Source organism: Heterocephalus glaber, unplaced genomic scaffold (assembly GCF_053883595.1).
Source record: "Heterocephalus glaber isolate CG9 unplaced genomic scaffold, H.glaber_assembly_v1.0 deba00001600, whole genome shotgun sequence".
In the NCBI taxonomy this organism is placed as follows: Eukaryota; Metazoa; Chordata; class Mammalia; order Rodentia; family Bathyergidae; genus Heterocephalus; species Heterocephalus glaber.
This window is the reverse complement of record NW_028258372.1, coordinates 19213164-19231871: the sequence shown is the minus strand read 5'-3', so window position 1 is coordinate 19231871 and position 18708 is coordinate 19213164. Positions and strand designations below refer to the sequence as shown.

Genomic DNA, 18708 nt, shown 5'->3' with positions numbered 1-18708 from the left:
GGAAGGTGCACAGATGTGATCCATGCCACTTCAAAATGTAACTCTAAAATGTTATTTATGGGGTCTGGCTCTGTCTGCTTTTAGTTGCTGCTCCAGAGAGTCTATTTACTGAAGTTGTATCTCTAAATGAGAAGACACATAAAATCAAGATGAACTGAGTCCTTAGCTGGGTACAGTGACACACACTTGTAATCCCAGTGCCTGGGAGGCTGAGGCAGGAGTTTTGGCTCAAGTTCGAGGACAGCCTGGGCTACACAGTGAATTCAAGGCCAGCTTCAATTACAGAGCAAGACCCTATCCCTCCTTCCCTGCAAAAAGATGAACTGAGGGCCGGGGATTTAGCTCAGTGGTTTCGCTGCCTGCTGCCTGAGTGCAAGGACCCGAGTTTGATCCCCGGTACCAAAGAAAAGGAAAGATGAACTGAGCCTCAAAAGGCCACCAAACCTAGGACAGCCTCAACTGATCTCAAAGACTTTTTAAAATATCACAGATAAACACAAAGCAAGACATAAACTAAAAACACATCAGAACATCTGTGTTATCTGGCTGATGAGATGGTGATATAAACAAGAAATAAGCAAGTGTTGTCGTAAGTCACTGAACTTTGGGGGTTGTTGCTGCAGCACAACCTGACTGAAAACATATAGTACATAAATCCATAGCCTAGCAGTAAACTATATTTACAGTCAAGATAATTAATATCAATTAATTCAACAGATTCAATCAGAAAGCTAAAATTAAAAGTTGTGATATAACTATAAAAGAGGTCAGAGAATAATAGAGGGGAAGATGATAAAAAGTTAAATTCAAATATAATATATGAGGAAGCCAATGTCTCAAGTTGAAAAATCAAGAGATGAAAGTACATTATTTATAACTGTATATGCAAATTGCAAAAGAAAAACTAAAAAACCTGAAAGCTTTTGCCGAAGGAGCAGGTGAAGGAGTATTTTTTTTGTTATAAGACTAATAGTATTATTTTAATTGAAAAAGCCTATCTATATATATTATTTTATAAAAATCTTAAAGGGCCAGGGATTTAGCTCAGTGGATCCACTGCCTACCTCATAAACTCAAGGTCCCGAGTTTGATCCCAGGTATCAAAAAAAAAAAAAAAAAAAGAAATCTTAAAGCACAAGCAACAAAATAAAAACAATAAAATCAAGGGAAGCAATCATGTTTGATTTGCTTAACAAAAAGTATTTTGAAAGTAAAAAACAAAAAGTAACAACACACAAACAAATCGTACCTGGAATCAGAAAGTCTGGAATTATTCTTTCACAATTTGGTTTCTACTTTTCTCTAGTCACATTTCTCTTGGCTCTTTTTGTTTTATTAGTTAGTGGAGAATAATTAGTATCATTGTCCCCCCTTTAATGCAGTATTATAATTTTGCATTTTCAATTTCTGATGCCACTGACATTATATCACAGGAAAAAAAAGATGAGATATTGCCAAAGGCTAACCTGTGTAGGGAGCTCTTAATTACCATGCATAAGCTGTTATTTGACAATTTATCTATGATCACTCCTTATTTTTTCATGACAATTACCACTTTTTGGCCATTTCAATAATCTTTCAAAGGATCACTAAAGACTGAGAAAAATTATGAAAAGTAAATTAGTAAAATAACTATAATTTATGGGCAGTTTAAGTTCAATATATAAAGTTTTATTCATAAAATAAATAAATTACAAAGTAATATATTGTACAAAATAATTTAGTATAGGATCTCTTTATAAATAGTGGGCCAGTGTTTAAATTATTGGATTTACCAAAATTCTAACACAAGTTTTTAGAAATAAATTTATTGAAGGAAGAAAAGGTCTAAAAGAGTAGGGGAAGTGGGAAAGGTAGGGGAAAGGAAAGAAGGGACAAGAAAAAATATGAGAAAAGGAAAAAATGGAAACAAAGTCTTTGTAAATGGGGAAGGGTGAAGGGGATGAAGGGAGGGCAGGGGAATTGGGAAAAAATGGGAACCAAGATATATCATGTAAAAGTACAGGATTCCAGTGATGAATGTAACTGTATTGTATACCTAAGATGTACCAATAAACTTAATGAAAAAAATATTTGTTGAGCAAAGAATATACCCATTTAATAGAATATGTTGAGCTCTGTATAAATGAGATTTTTGTTATCACCTACAGATTTTAGTTATTATACCAAGTCTCTCCCTTTATCATAAACAAATGGAAGTTATCTGACAATGCCAAGTTTCAGCTAGTCATCTCTACTACTCTGACTAGAAATATGTTAGACTTTTTTTTTTTTTTTGGTTTACTATTTTTTTTTCCCCACTAAGTTTATTGGTACATTTTTGGTATACAATACAGTTACAGTCATCACTGGGATCTTGTACCATTACATTAGTATCTTGGTTCTTATTTTTTTTCCCCTTCCCTTGCCCTCCCTTCACCCCCTCCACCTTTCCTTATTTGCAAAGACCTTGTTTCCATTTTTTTCCTCTTCTCATTTTTTCCTTTCTCTTTTTTCCCTTTCCCTACCCCTCTCAATTCCCCTGCTCTTTTAGACCTTTTCTTCCTGTTACACAATATCAGTTATACATTTTTAAAATTACAATATTAAGATCTAGGAGACATTACCACAGATTGTACAGAATTTAAAAGGATATAGAAAGCATATTACAAAAATCTTTTTTGAAATAAATTTGACAACTTCTAAGAAGTACCTTGGAAGACAAATTAATGAAACTAACTCTGGAGGAAATATAAAATTTGAATAGCACCTATTAAAGAAAGTATATTCCTAGCTTGAAAACCGACCTATATGACAACAGCAGGCTCATAAACATTTTAACTGATAAATTATATCAAACAATTAAAGCAGAAAAAAAGAAGGAACACTTCTCCCCTCATTTTAGGAACTCAACATTGTGCTAATCCTAAAATTGGATAAAGATAATAGAAGAAAAAAGTATGAACATAGATAGACATTTGTTTAACAAACTATTGGAAGTCAGATCTGGCAGGATGTAGAAAGTGGTTTTGTTATGGGGATGGCAGTGTTGGTTCAGCATTGGAAGATCCACCCCCAAAAGTCATCATTTAAACAGAGGAAAGGAAAAAGCCATATGATCCTGTCACTAGTTGGAGAAAAAGTATTGGACTAAATTCTACAGCTGTTCATGGCAAAAGCTATCAGGAGACTAGAAGTAGAACAGAAACTTCTCAACAGATTAAAGACATGTACTCCATACTTCCAGCGAGAATGCCTTATATAAATGGAGAAGACACAATGCTTTCTCCTTAAGGTGGGGAACAAGGGCAGATATGCTTACTCTTTATCTGTCCATTAAACCTTGAAACCTAGTCCCCACCAAAATAGTCTGGCAATAAAATGACACAACTAGGATAGGATTGGCATGGCAGAAGCAAAATCTTTATATGTAGATGAAATGATCATCTACAGAGAAAATACTAAGAAATCTCTAGGAGCCCCTAGAACTTGTATTTGAATTTAGCAGGATTAGAAAACACAAGGTATATATAAAAATTCAGGTCTGTGTATACTTGCTATAAATGAAGAATTGGATATTGAAATTTAAAAGTTATGTAGGAGTACAAAGGACCTAGAAAAGTTAAAAACAAAAACAAAAACAGTGTTGGAAGATGTTTAGTACCTAATTTTAAGACTTCTTCTAAAGCTACAGTAATCAAGGCAGTGTTGGTGTAAGGAAAGACATATAGATCATTGGATTAAAACAGAAAATCTAGAAATAGAACCACACATGGTCCACTGAGTTTTGAAAGATTATTTAACATTAGCATTTTATAGAATATAAACTCAATTCAAGAGCGGAGGAAGAGATAGTGTTTGCAGCAAATGGCACTAGAACACCTGGTATCCGTATATAAAAAATTAACCTCAATCCTTTTTTTCCACACATGAAAATAACTTGAAGGGATCTATGAACCTGAATAAGAAAGCCTAAAAGTATAAAACTTTAAGAAGAAATTATAAGGGAAAATATTTATGAATTCAGGGTAGGCAAGAACTACCTAGGATACAAGAAACATGATGTATAAAAGAAAAAAATTGATAAATGAGATTCCATCAAAATTTAGAACTTTAAATGACATCATTAAAATGAAAAGTAGTCCTTAAACAGACCATATTTACAAGGCATATAACTATGAGCAGAATATATAAAGAATTCTTAGAGCTCATTAATAGACAACCCAATTAAAAAGTAGACATAAGATGATAAATAGCCAGTATAGCACAAGGAATGGAGTGCAACTCTAGAATCAGAAAAATACTAATCAGTACAATAATAAGACTGAATTATACACTCATTAGGGAGATGAAGTTAAAAGTTTTAAAAGCCTTGTCATGACTTTTTCTTTTTGTTGGATTCTCCCCGTTTGCTTTTAATTTGTCACACCCAATAGATTCATTGTGCTGGGTTTCCTGGGGTTGTGATCCTCATTGTCTTTACCTAGGGTATTGTCTAAAATTTTTTGGAGTGCCGGTTTGGTATTCATGAAGTTCCTGAGGTGCTCTTTATCATGAAAGTATCGTATTTCTCCATCAATTTTGAAAGATAGTTTTGCAGGGTACATCAATCTGGGTTGGAGGCTGTTTTCCTTTAGGGCTTGAAACACATCACTCCAAGCTCTTCTTGCCTTGAGGGTTTGCATTGAGAAGTCTGCTGTGATTCTGACGGGCTTTCCTTTGTATGTGATTTGTTTCTTTTCTCTCACTGTAGAATTTCGTTCTTCTGTTGGATTTCTGGAATCTTAACTATTATCTGCCTATGTGTAGATTTTTTTGATTAAGGCTAGTTGGAGTCCTATATGCCTCACTTATCTGTATGTCAAGTTCTTTTCCCCTCCTTGGGAAGTTTTCTGCCATCACTTCTGTGAACAGATTTTTTATGTCATCTGCACTCTCTCCTCTTTCTTCATTGACTCCAATCAGTCTTATGTTATTCTTCTTTGCATCGTCTAGCAGCTGCTGGATTGCTTTCTCGTGTTCCCTTACAATTTTAAAGCAATTTTTCTTTTCCTCCTCACTAACTGCAATCTTATCTTCTATATGTGAAATTCTGTCCTCACATTGGTTCATTCTGCTGTGCAGACTTTTGATGGAGTTTTTAATCTCTTGGAAATCTGTTTGTATCTGTTTTATGGATTCTATTTGTTTCCTATGTTGGGATTCCATCATGTTCCTCAGATCCTCCATTTTTTTATCTGTGTCCTCTCTAGATTTATTAATCACGTCTTGCACCATGAGCAAAATCTTTACTGTTATCTGAGTAATTATTTCTGGTTTCATTTTTCCCAGGTCCTCTTTTGTTGCCAGCTGAGAGAGTCCAGGTGGTTGAGTATCAGATTGTTCCATCTCATTTCCCTTTGGGGTTGGTGTAGGTGATCTGGAACTCTGTTTTTGAGGCTTGTTTATGTGTTTTCTCATTTCCACGGGGGGGGGGTGCTTCTGGCACCCATGCGGCTCACCTTCTCTGTCCTAGGAGCTTGGGATGGCAGTGGGGGAGCTTCCTTCTGGGTGCTGGGACCGGCTGAGCTTCTCTGCCCTAGGAGCCTGGGATGGAGGCAGGGGATATTAGACTTTTTACTGTTTTGCGTTTTTTGCCTTGCTATGTAGTCCAAGATGGTCGAACTCACTGTAATCCTCCTGCCTCAGCCTCCCAAGGGCTGGGATTACAAGCATTTGCCATCATGCCTGTAAATATGTTAGATTTAGACACAGAAAATATTTTACCTGTGTGACATATTCCAATATATGCTCAACCAGACTGTACTTTGAGCTACTGTTCAAAGGCCCACCATTTACAAAAAGGCAATGGGGAACAAAGCATAAGAGAAATTAAACTAGTATATTTTATAACACTTTAAGGCCATAATATTCATTCATCAGAAATCAAAATAATAGTGCATGTTTTTCATACCTCTTCATCTTTCATATTCACATCCACACTTTTTGATTGGATGGCTTTGGTTATATGGTCAATGTTGTTTTCCCTGCAGTAATCAAATATGTCTTTGTCTTCTTCCCTAATTGAAATAAAAAAATAACTTTATCTTATTGGAAAATACACAAAAGTTACATATATTTATCACAACCTGTTTGCTGCTGACACAAACATTAATAGAATCTTGCTTTTATAAAGCACTTCCATAAAGTAATAGATTTTCAGTAGATACAATATATCCAACCTCCAAAAAGATCAAAGTTCTTAGCAAGTATAATTATAAGAAAAAAACTTCATCTCCTTTAATAAGGAGCTTCATGAATATACTAATATAACATCTTGAAATAGATTTTCTGACTGCCCTTTTTCCAGTTACTTTTATACACTCACAGATACAATTTCCTCTAACTTGGGATTTTCAATAACAGCACTGCACTAAAACGGCTGTTTTGGGTAAATCACCTACTACTGTCTACACTGAGATACCAAAGATCAGGACCCAGCTTACAATTTGCCATGTAGGATAACAGAATAAACTGATTGTTACTCACAGTCTAAAAATATGTATATAGTAATATATATGAAAAATATATAAATAAAAAATTTTCTTAAAGGAAAGATAATTAGACAAAGAGCATTATTACAAAATTTAAAATTCCTTTATGAAACAGTAGTAGAAGACTGGGGACAAAAGTTGGGAAGTATACTATGTACTCGATACTATTCTAAATACAGTACACATACTAATTCATTTAATCTTTAATCCAACAACTTCATAGGCAAGGAGAGGTTAAATGCTATCGTATTTATTAAAGATACAAAATAGAACTCAGATTAACTGATTTTGTATATAGTACATTTTTCCATTATGGCATGCTGCTTCTTGACTAGTCAGCTGCAATCTATTCCAGAATCTAAAAAAAAAGTGCTTAACCTGAGGTTAATGACCTCTCTAAAACAGTATAAAGAATCACCTTTGTAATACATGTGCATTTTCCTGAGTTTTGGGTAGGAAGGGAATAGCTTTAATCAGATTCTCAACAGGATCCGTGACTCTTAAAAGAATTACGAATTTGGACCATTACAATGAAACTAACTGACATGTGCGTTAAATTTTGTTATTTTAATTTTACTTTTTTCCGATACCGGGGATTGAACTCAGGATCTTGTGCTTGCCAGGCAGGCACGGTGCCACTGAGCTAAATCCCCAGCCCATTGTGCACTACATTTTATGGATAGGTATGAAAGAATGCATTTTGAAAACTAGTGTTATTTTATAACCAGGAAAGCCATAGCAGCCATTTATCAGAAATCAAACAACTGGCCATAGGAATTCTTATACCATAAAAGCCAATTAAAAAAATTTATGAGTAAAACTTATATATTAAAAGTAATTTCAGGGGCTGGGGATTTAGCTCAGTGGCACTGTGCCTGCTGTGCAGATGCAAGGTCCTGAGTTTGATCCCTGGTACCAAAAAAAAAAAAGTAATTTTCAGTCATAGCTAATTACCTTAAGACGTTACTTGGTATCAACCATTTAAAGCCTTCCTCAAACAACTGATATATTTTATTAAGCACCTCCTACATACAAGGCACTCTGTAAGATTCTGTCAATAACAGATATAAAGCTAAACAAGAAAGTTTGCCTTCAACATACACATAAGTATAGTTGAAATGATAAAATTAATATACTATTAACAAACATTAAGGTAGAACTTAGTCTTTAAAAAAGACTATAAGAGGGATCCCTGGTACAAAAAAGAAAGACTATAAGAGAACTTCTAGAATATATAATTGTATATTGCTTCTAAATGGAGAAAATAAGATAGGTTTTATGGAAGAACTCATGTTTAATTTTAAAATTCCTGTTTTGCATAAGTGGAAATGCATTTCCAGACCATTTACTCTTGTAAATATGGAAAACTGAGCCCAAAACCCCAGAAAGGAGAAGTCAGATTTTTAAAATTATGGCTGTTGATGACACTACTTTAATTTTACCACCAAAGACACTATTTCTATGAGAGTATATTTAGAGTTCCAACTTGGGGAACAAGGATCTATTTTCCTGCAATCTAGTAATAGAGACCCGCTAATTCAAGAGGCAACAACTTCAAATGTTATTTTAGCCATAACAAAAAATACACTACCCATCAATTGTTTTGATTTTGAAAATAAGGAGATTTGGTAGTAAGGCCCAGAAAAGAACATAGAAAGATCCAAGGGATGTAAGTTATCTATGCCCCGTAAAATGTAAACTTTATTCATAAATGAGAGGAACTTCTGAGTGGTCTTTCCTCCTTACCCCAACTTTCACATATACACATATATGTATACATTAAGCAGTAAAAGAGTAAACACATTACAAACATTTACATTTTTATCTTAATATATTTTCAATCTTTCTTAGATACACCATCTATATATACTATTTTCCTGTGGTATGTGAATGTTTTTTAGAAAGGGAGGGAGATTTGTTTACCTGTTTGTCATATGTAGTTTATTGTCATTGAAAATGTCAGGCACAGAAGTATTTATAAAATACTTCAGGGTAGGTTATACAACTTAAATATAAAAGGAGAAGCTTACTAAAATCACTACATATGTACTACAAAGTTGAGAGTCTAATATAAAAAGTAAGGGATATTCTTAGTCTTAGTTGTTAAATATATATATACATCTACTACCACATTAAATTTTGTCTGCCAGCAACCAAACTGTCTTTATACAATGCCACCACCTAGTGGCCAAAATGGAGAAATGTCTGAAATAACAGCTTTTTACATCTTTCTTGCCAACAAAATTATATATAAGATACAAATCAAACTCTTTCTCTTGCTACATTTCCAGTTCCATATAGTCTTCCAAGGCAATCTTTCTATTCCCATACTTATTTTAAATGAAATAACATGTGAAATGAATCCAAGCATTACAATATTTTAGAGCTTTAATAAATGTTTATACCCTTCTGTGTCTCTCATTATCTCCCTTTCTCTTATGATTCTCACTCAGTTATCTTTCTTCTTCTCTTGTTGACTGTGAGTCTGAAAATTATATTCATTCTCTATGGGTGAGTATGAGTTATGTCTGTGATGCTACCCTCGAGGTTGCCCCACACTCTTCTAGATAGTCTCTTTAGATTACTTTTACATTTTTTGAAATTGATTGGAAATAACACATATACTGTACCTGAAGGAAAATGCATTCACTTTCTTTGAAATTCTTTAGGAACATGAGGACACAATCTACTTTTTTTTTTTTTTTTTTTGAGATAGGGTCTCCCTTTGTAGTGTAAGCCAGCCTTGAACTCCCTATATAGCCCAGGCTGGCCTTGAACTTGCAGTGATCCTCCTGCTTCAGCCTCCCAAGTGCTGGGATTACCATGCCCACAATGCCAAGCTATAAGAACACAATCGTATAGAAAAGAGGGATGGTGTTTAACTATCTTTTAATCACATGCAGACTAAACACTGCCCATTCCTAAAAATGCTATTTGTACCATTTTCTTTTATATTGGTTTCATTTCCCTATCAAAAGAATATTTCAAGTATATTTCATGGCAAGCCACATAAAATCCATTTAACTACTATTTCATCTACCTCAAAAAATTAAAAATACATTTATAGGACTAGCTCAAAAGAATTCATGCACTTCAATAGCAAGAAAACAAATAGCCTGATTTAAAAAGTGCCAAAAGGGCCAGGGATTTAGCTCAGTGGTTCCAGCGCCTGCCTCGCAAGCGCAAGGTCCTGAGTTTGATCCCCAGTCCCCAAATACATAAATAAAAATAAATAAATAAAAAGTGCCAAAAGATCTGGACATTTCTTTAAAGAAGAGATATGAATGATAAATATATACATTAAAAATGCTCAAAATCCCTAATTATCAAGAAAATCTAAATTAAAACCAGAATGAGATACCACTTCATGCCTATTAGACTAGTTATTATAATAAAGAAAAATGGTGACAAGTGTTGGCAAGCATGGGGAAAAAAGAGAACCTTTGTATTCAGTTGGCGGTTTCAAAAAAGTATGGGAATTCCTCAAAAAATTAAAATAGAATCACCATGTAACCCAGACATCTCACTTCTGAGTACATAAGGGGTGATTAAAATAAACAGTGAATGTTTAAATTTTCAAAAGGTATCACAAAAACACATTGTCATTAATCCTCCTTAAAATATTCCCCCTCTCTTCCAACACACTCATCCCATCGTTTTTTTTTTTCTTTTGGTACCAGGGATTGAACTCGGGACCTTGTACTTGAGAGGCAGGCAGCAGAACCACTGAGCTAAATCCCCGGCCTGGTCCCATCGTTTTTTTAATCACTTTCTGAAGCAGTTCTGAAAGTCTTCTTTTGTGAGTGCCTTTATGAGGCATAATCACAAATAAGGTGAATGCTGCTGCCAAGTGCCATAAGATGAAAAAGCTGGCTCTGAAAAACATTGTGGTGTGCCCTCATCCACCTTATTCATTAGACCTGGCACCGTGCAACCTCTGGCTCTCCCTCAATGTCAAAATGACCTCAAAAGGTACGTATTTTTAATCAGTTCAGGACAACAAGGCAGCTATTATAGCACAACTGAAGACATTTATGAAAAAAGACTTCTAGAACTGGTTCAGAAAGTGACAACGATGGGATAAGTGTTTGATGCAAAGGGGGATATTTTGAGGGAGATTAATGGCAGTGTCTTTTATTGGAATAAATTAAACACTATATTTTTCAATTACACCTTGTCTATCTAAAAAAAAAAACAAAAACCCTGAAGTCAGTGTGTTAAAGAGCTATCTGCACTCCCATGTTCATTTCAGCATTATTCACAATAGCAAAATAGGGAGGCAACCTGTAGCCATTAAGCAATGAATGGATAAATATGGTATATATACATTACAGAATATTCTATAGCCCTAAAACGGAAATTCTGTCATTTGGGACAACATAAATAGAATTCAAGAACATTACACTAAGAGAAGTAGCCAAGCACAGAAAGGTGAACACTGTATAATCTGCCTTATATGTGTTAAAAAACTCTCTCATATGAACAGAGTAGAAAGATGGTCACCAGAGATTAGGACAGGGGAGGGGTAAAAAGAGAGAGATGGAGAAAGGGAAGATGTTGATCAAAGAGTACGAAGTTTGACTTAGACTGAAGGAATAGGTTTCAGTGATCTACTGCACTGCATTGGTGACAGTGAATAATAATGTATCATACGTTACTTAATTGCTAGAATAGGTTTTTAAGGTTCTTAACACACCAATGATAAATTTATAAAGGGATAAATATGTTAATTATTATGATTTAATCTTTCTGAAATGTATACACAGATCAAAATACCACATTGTACTCCATAACTATAATTATTGTCAATTAAAAATTAATTTAACATTTTAAAAAAAGGATGGGCAAAGAAAGCATGAGAATAGTTGACATTATATTCTAGTCTTGAGGGCAAACTGACAACCCCACTGAATTACTGAAGAATTCAGAAGAGCAGAAAGAAAGACAATGATCAAAAAGAGAGGTGCCAGGGAAACCTACAAGCAAGTACCTAGCATTTCACAGGTTCCATTACACATAAAGATATAGAAAAGAAAGGAAAGAGTAGAAGGGGGAGGACTAGCAAGAGAGAATAAAGTGGGAAAATAAAGAAGAAAAAATGAGTAAGAAAAGGGTAAGACTAGACAGTGATGGTTCTGGTTGATGAATAACCCCTTGCCAAGAAAGGGCTGTTGATCTGCAAACAGGTGGATTTGTCTATATGCTTGGTTGGCACCATGACACTGAACACACAGGAGCTAAATGAAGCACATTAGAAAAGGCTGAATATGAGAGCCAGGAGACTTTTACAACAGTTACTGTTTATGTCAAGACCTGAGTGTCCCAAGGGACCCATTTTCACATAATCTATAATTATCTCTTTGCTTTAATCGCCTTGTCATTCCTGAGGCTCTCATGGGCACTGGAAGAGGAAAAGCTCATTAACTAAACCTTTTCTCCTCTCTCCAGCCACCCATGGCTTTTAATTGCTTGGTGTGTTATTATCTAGAAGTGCAACTGGGATCATTTTCATAAGAAAGGGAGGTAGAGAGGAGGAAAGGGGCCAGGAGTCCCCGAGGTATGCACCACAGACAAACCTTTGCTTTCTCAATTATTTATGCCAGCTGAGGTTTTACAGTCTGAATAAATCCATAACTCAAGTTCATTCGGAACAGTCAGATCCTCAAGGGGGAGTTGCCCACTTGCCTCTACACATTTGTGTAGTCTTCAAAGAATAACCAGAATGTAACAAGACATATGTCATCCAATTTATCACCTATCACCAAAGTGTTGACACAATATTGATCAAAGGCAACAGAGTAAAATAGGGAAGGACACTACCAGCTAAACAGTCGGAGGGAAACCCTTAGTGCTAAGGGCATTGTTGCTATTGGGACAGAAGGGTCTCAGAATGACTTAGCCTGTTAAAAAAGCACACAAACCCAAATATCCAGTTTTTAAAACAAAATATATAGAACACATTTTTCTGGTAGTGTTGGGGATCAAATTCAGGGCTTCACAGCCTGATAGGCCAATGCTCTACCACTGAGCTACATTCCCAGGCCTGACAGGTACAATTGAAGCTTCAGTCTTTAAATAATTTGTTAAAAAATAGTTTATTATCTAATAATGCAAAGCTCTAAATAAACAGAATGTTATACCATTTGACTTTATAAATGAAAATAAAATCATGTATGTTACAGTTTTTTATCCAACAACACCTCTTTTCAGGAAGATTTTAGAATATAATTTATGTGCAAATGACAGGCTTTTATACTACTTTCTTTCTAGTTTCTATTTTCACCAAAATTGCATACAAAATTAAAGCATAAAACAATCACTCTCATTCTAGTTTGTTATACTTACACACACTTATAATCAAGACTACACAGCAACCAATGAAAATATATTTTAAAAATATTTCCAAAATCCACTATTGTTTAAAAACTGAGACTACAGGTCAATGATGAAAGCATCTTTTTGAAATTCTACAGGCTTTTGTGTCTGACCACAAGGAGTGACCTCTGGTATTTTTTGCCAAGGCACTTCATTTGTCTTACAGAGCAACTAATCAATTCCAGAGCCCATCAATCATTTCAGTTGTATACTAGTCTCGACTTGCTTAGAGAAGGTCCAGATGGCTTCTTGTGTAAGTGGAATTAATAAAATTCTGATAGATTACAAGGTTTCAAACTATAAAATATAACAGAGAAGACCAAATCGTATTACAGGGTGGGGTGGGTACTGTATAGCCTTCATTTATTGTGTTTTCTTGCCCTAATTTCTCAATGTATGTACTGTACCAACTCCTGATCAAACCTAAGTATATAAGTCACCAATAGTGATAATTCTTAAGTGCGCCAGGATATGTACTTCTGAGTCATTTGATTCTTTGCAGAGCCATATCCTTATTACAATGCTTTTTCTGCCTACATATGTATGAGAAACGGCTGATCTTAAAATTAGAGGTAACTGTGTAAGATGTTACACTATTTTTATAGTTCAAAAAACAGATCTAACAGAATTGATATGCCTTTCCTTGTTTTCATAAAAGCAAACAATTTACCTAGTTATATAACCAGAATAGCCTGTGATTTTAGCTCTTAATAGCTGATATTGATCTCTTCTGTGGGGACTCCTTGATGCTGAATAACTATTAATAAAAGCTTATAGTTACATAGTAACTTATTTTGTGCCAGATTATTCTAGGATGCCTGTGTGTAGATATTCATATAACCCTCATAAGTACCACGGGAGACAAGTACTATCATTGTCCCCATTTACAGATAAGTAACTTGCTTAAGGTCACACTTAATGAATAGTGAAACCTGCACCTGAATGCCAGTGATCTGGCTTCATAATTTTTTGTACTTAATTAGACTCACAATATACTCCTTCTATTATATTATAATAATATTACAGAACAATTAACTAGCTTCAGAATGAGAAATTGGAGTCTGGCCTCTAGGATGTTAGTATAGAGTTCTGTACCTATATATCCTATTGTCACTTTATATAACACAGTGAGAATAAAGATCAGAACCAAAATGGTAGTGCTCAGTGGCCCTTGGCTCAAGAACATTTACATTAAAATTAAAATAAACCTTTAACTCATCTACAATACATATCAGTCAGGAAAGCTATCACAACAATGGAATCCAAGCCTAATCAAATGGATTTATTAGATATGGTACTTTTTTTTCTGAACTTTACAAATGTTAAAACAATTTGGAGTTTATGTATTAAAGTATCCAAAATAGACCTTCAAAAGACATTACTTTGGCATGCCTTCAAAATCCATGGTGGAGCATGCCTGTAACCTCAGCAAACTGGGAGGCTGAGAGGATCACAAATTCGTGCCCAACCTGGGCAATTTTGTGACTTAATGAGACCCCACCACCACCACCCCCTCCCTGTCTCAAAAAAAGGGGGTGAGGTGGGGATGTAGTTCAGTGCAAAAGCCCTGGGTTCAATCCCCTGTGCTCAAAACAAAACAAAACAAAATGTTTTATGTTCTTTTCAAAAACCTATGGTTCCATAAAAATAGCTTTGTCTTGTCACTCAACTTTACCAGTTGATGTTCCTAAAACTAGGATAAAACCTACTATTCTTTTACTTAAGCTGAGGATAATTTTGCCAAGACTTTGCAGTTAACATCAGTTAAAGCACAACTGTCTCTTAGAAAAATAAAACACCAGATACTTTATTTCACCCAAGTACAAAAAAAAATGATGATATAAACTTTGAGAGAAAAGCTTGTTTTGTTTTTCTTAAATTCTTTTATTGGTACATTTTAGGTATATGATACATTTACATTTATCATTAGGTGCTTGTACCTGTACCTGATGTATCTTGGTTATTTTTTCCCCATTACATTACCTGTGCGCCCTTCACCCCCTCCACCCTTCCGTATTTACATAGACTTCATTTCCATTTTTTTTAGAAAAGCTTGTTTTACTGTTGCAACTGCATTTTTAAAAAATAATAAGCATTTTGATACTGCATAAAAAATATAAGGACTATATCTGGTCTTTCACAGGAATACTCCAACATTTCTAATTTGTTATAATGGAATTGTTATACTATAAAATGAATCCTCCCATTACAAGAATATGACTTACTGTTGTGACTTCTGATTTACTCTAGAGATAATAAAATTACTATTTGTAGTAGAAGGATTTCTGGGCTGGGGATTTAGCTCAGTAGTTCCAGCACCTGCCTTGCAGCGCAAGGTCCCGAGTTCAATCCCCGGTACCAAAAAAAAAAATAGAAGACTTTCTTTTTATCTGTATATTTGCAATACACCACAGTTACATTCATTTGGGGGAACTAGTGTATGGGTGTAGCATATCTTGATCATTTCTGATTCTTTTATCCCTCCCTCCTCTTCCCTGCATCTTCTTCCCCATCTCTACCAAGTGTGCCTTTATGTTTCCCAGCATCTCTCCTTTAACTCTTGTTTGAGTTTTAGATTTCTCATATAAGAGAAACCATGCAATTTTAACTTTCTGTGCCTGACTTATTTCACTTAATATTATGGTCTGAAATTCTACTCATTTTCCTGCAAATGACATGGTTTCATTTTTCTTTATGGCTGAGTAGTACCGTACTATGAATATATATCACATTTTCTTTCTCCATTCATCTGTTAATGGGAATCTAGGCTATTTCCAAGTTTAGCTATTGTGAGTAGCACTGGTATAAACACAAGGATGCATGTATTACTTTAGTATGATGCTTTAACTTGGGATTATACCTAAAAAGTATATGGATGGGTCAAGTGTTATTTCTGCTTTTTAGTTGTTTGATGAATCTCTATACTGATTTCCATGGTGGTTGTACTAGTTTACATTTCCACCAACAGTGTAGAAAAGTTCCTTTTACCTCACATCCTTGCCAGTTGTTGTTGTTTTTTGTGTCCTTGGTGATAGCCATTCTGACTGGGATGAGATATAATCTTAGAGTTGTTTTGATTTGAATTTCCCTGATAGCCAAAGATGATGAATATTTTTTTAATGTCCTTATTGGACATTTGTACTTCTTCTTTTGAAAAATGTCTATTCAGTTCATTTGACTATTTCTCGATTGGGCCAATTGTTTTAGGGGATTAATTTTTTCTTTGTTCTTTATATCTTCTAGATATTAGCCTCCTATCAGAAGAGTTACCTGGCAATTTTTTCCCATTCTGTAGGCTGTTGCTTCATTCTGTTAATTACTTCTTTTGCTGTACAAAGCTTTCAAATTTAATATAACCCTATTTGCTGATTCTTGGTATTATTTTCTGTGTTATTAGAATTCTATTCAGAAAGTCTTTGTCTGTTGCCTTTGGCTTCAATTGTTTTCTCTAGGTAATCTTCCAGGGGTTTCAGTGTTTGTTTTAATATCTAAGACTGAGACACTCTGATCTGATTTTAGCGTAAGGTGCAAGATATGGATCTAGTTTCAATGTTGTGCATGTAGATAGCCAGCTTTCCATGCTCTATTTGTTAAAGAGGCTATCTTTTCTCTGGCATATGTTTTTGGCTCCTTTGTCAAAAATCAGATGGCTAAAGGCACGTGGGGTTGTTTTGGTGTCTTCTGTTCTAGTACATTGGTTTACATGTCTATTTTTGTGCCGGTACTATGCTGTTTTGTTACTATGTAGTATAACTTATAGTATAACTTTGAAGTATAACTACAGCTTTGTAGTATAACTTGAAACTCCAAAGTGTGATGTCTTCTACTCTGCTCTTTTTGTCCAAGATTATTTTGGCTATTCTGGATCTCTTCTGGTTCCTTATAAGTTTTAGTTACATGGAACTACCTCAGTGAAGAATGTTGTTATTTTAATAGTGATTGCATTAAATCTATAGATTACTTTTGTTAATATGGCCATTTTAACAATTGTTTATGCCTATCCAGAAAGAGGGGATTTTTTCCATTTTTTCACATCCTCTTCAATCTCTTCTTTCAAGGTTCTATAGTTTTCATCATAGAGATCTTTCATCTCTTTGGTTAGAATGATTTCTAGGTATTTTCTTTCTCAGTGTGTTCATTATTGTTGTACAGGAACACTACTGATTATATTGTACTGATTTTGTATCACACCATTTTCCTGAATTTGTTTATTAACTCTAAGAATTGTGTGGTGGAATTTTAGGGGTCTTTTATACACAGAATCATATCATCTGCAAACAGATAATTTGACTTCTTTCCTATTCAGATCTCTTTTCTTTCTCTTGCTTGACTGCTGTACCTAAACTTCCAAGCACTATATTGACCAGAAGTTGTGAAAGTGGACACCATTATCTCAGTCCAGAGTTTAGAGGGACTGCTTTGTTTTTCCTCATTTAGTATGACTTTGTCTGCGGGTTTGTCATAAATGGCTTCATCATTTTAAGGTAAGGTTCTACTATACCTATTTTCACTAGGTTTTTATCATCAAGGAATGCTGGACTTTGTCAAAGACTTTCTCAATTTATTGAGATGATTATGCCATTTTTATCCTTAATTCTATTGATATGGTGTATTACATTTATTGATTTACATATGTTGAGCCATCCTTGGATCCCTGGGATGAAGCCAACTTGGTTATGATGTATGATCTTTTTAATGATTCAATGAATTCTGTTTGCAAGTTTCTTACTGAGGATTTTTGCATAAATGTTATCAAAAATATTGGCCTACAGTTTGCTTTTTTTGTTGAGTCCTTATTTAGTTTTGATATCAGGGTAATGCTAGCTTTATGGACTGAGTTTGGAAATGTTCCTTCCCTTTCACATAGAAAAATTTGGGTACTGGCATTAGTTCTCTAAAGTTCTGGTAAAATTCAGCAGTGAATCCATTGGATTGTGGGCTTTTTTTAGTTGGTAGAATTTTTATTACCATATCAATTTCATTGCCTATTATTGGTCTATTTAGGGTTTATATCTTCTTGCTTCAATCTGGTAAGTCACAGTGTCTATGAATTTATTCATTTCTTCTAGATTCTTCAATTTATTAGAATGTAAGTTCTCAAGTTTCTAATCCTCTGGATTTCACTGGTGTCTGTTGTAATTTTACCTATTTTATTTCTAATTATATTGATATTGGATCGTCTCTTTCTTTTGGTAAGTTTGGCTAAGGGTTTACCAATTGTATTTATCCTCTCAAAGAACCAACTCTGATTCACTGATCCTTCATATTGTTCTTTTAGTTTCAATTTCATTGATTTCTGCTCTGATCTTTATAATTTCTTTCCTTTCATTACTTTTGGGTTTGGATAGCATTTGTTTTTCTAGGACCTTGAGAAGAATCATTAAGTTATCTACTTGGGATTGCTCTGTTTTTTTAAATGTAGGCATTCACAGCTATAAACTTCCCTCTTAGAAGGATTGCTTTCATTGTGCCCCACAGATTCTGATACGTTGTATTGCTGCTGTCATTTGATTCTAGGAATTTTAAAATTTCTTCCCTGATTTCTTCTTCCTTCTTCCTTGAATGATCAATGAAATGATAATTTCAGTCAATTTCCATGTGTTTGTGTAGTTTTTGTGATTCTTTTGTTTTCAATTTCTAGTTTCATTCCATTATTATCTGATAGGATACAAGTAGAAGGCTTTTGATGGATCTCTCACATTCATGTTTCTTACTGTTTCTTATTTTAACAGTATGTTCCAGAATATGAAAATTAGGAAGATATCACAAGAAAACTAATACTTAGTTGATTCAATGAAATAAGATCAAGTCTGACTATTTT

General features: G+C 34.4%; 1 protein-coding gene across 6 annotated transcripts in view; it reads right to left on the bottom strand.

Annotated features, from left to right (window-relative positions):
* Acbd6 (acyl-CoA binding domain containing 6) overlaps positions 1-18708 on the bottom strand; it is a 228418-nt gene that overhangs the window by 122561 nt on the left and 87149 nt on the right. For all 6 annotated transcript variants that reach the window (XM_021265333.2, XM_021265332.2, XM_004853335.4 and 3 more), the window contains exon 5: positions 5933-6038. In XM_021265333.2, coding sequence (XP_021120992.1) covers positions 5933-6038 — 106 coding nt within the window. The remainder of the gene's footprint in view (positions 1-5932; positions 6039-18708) is intronic.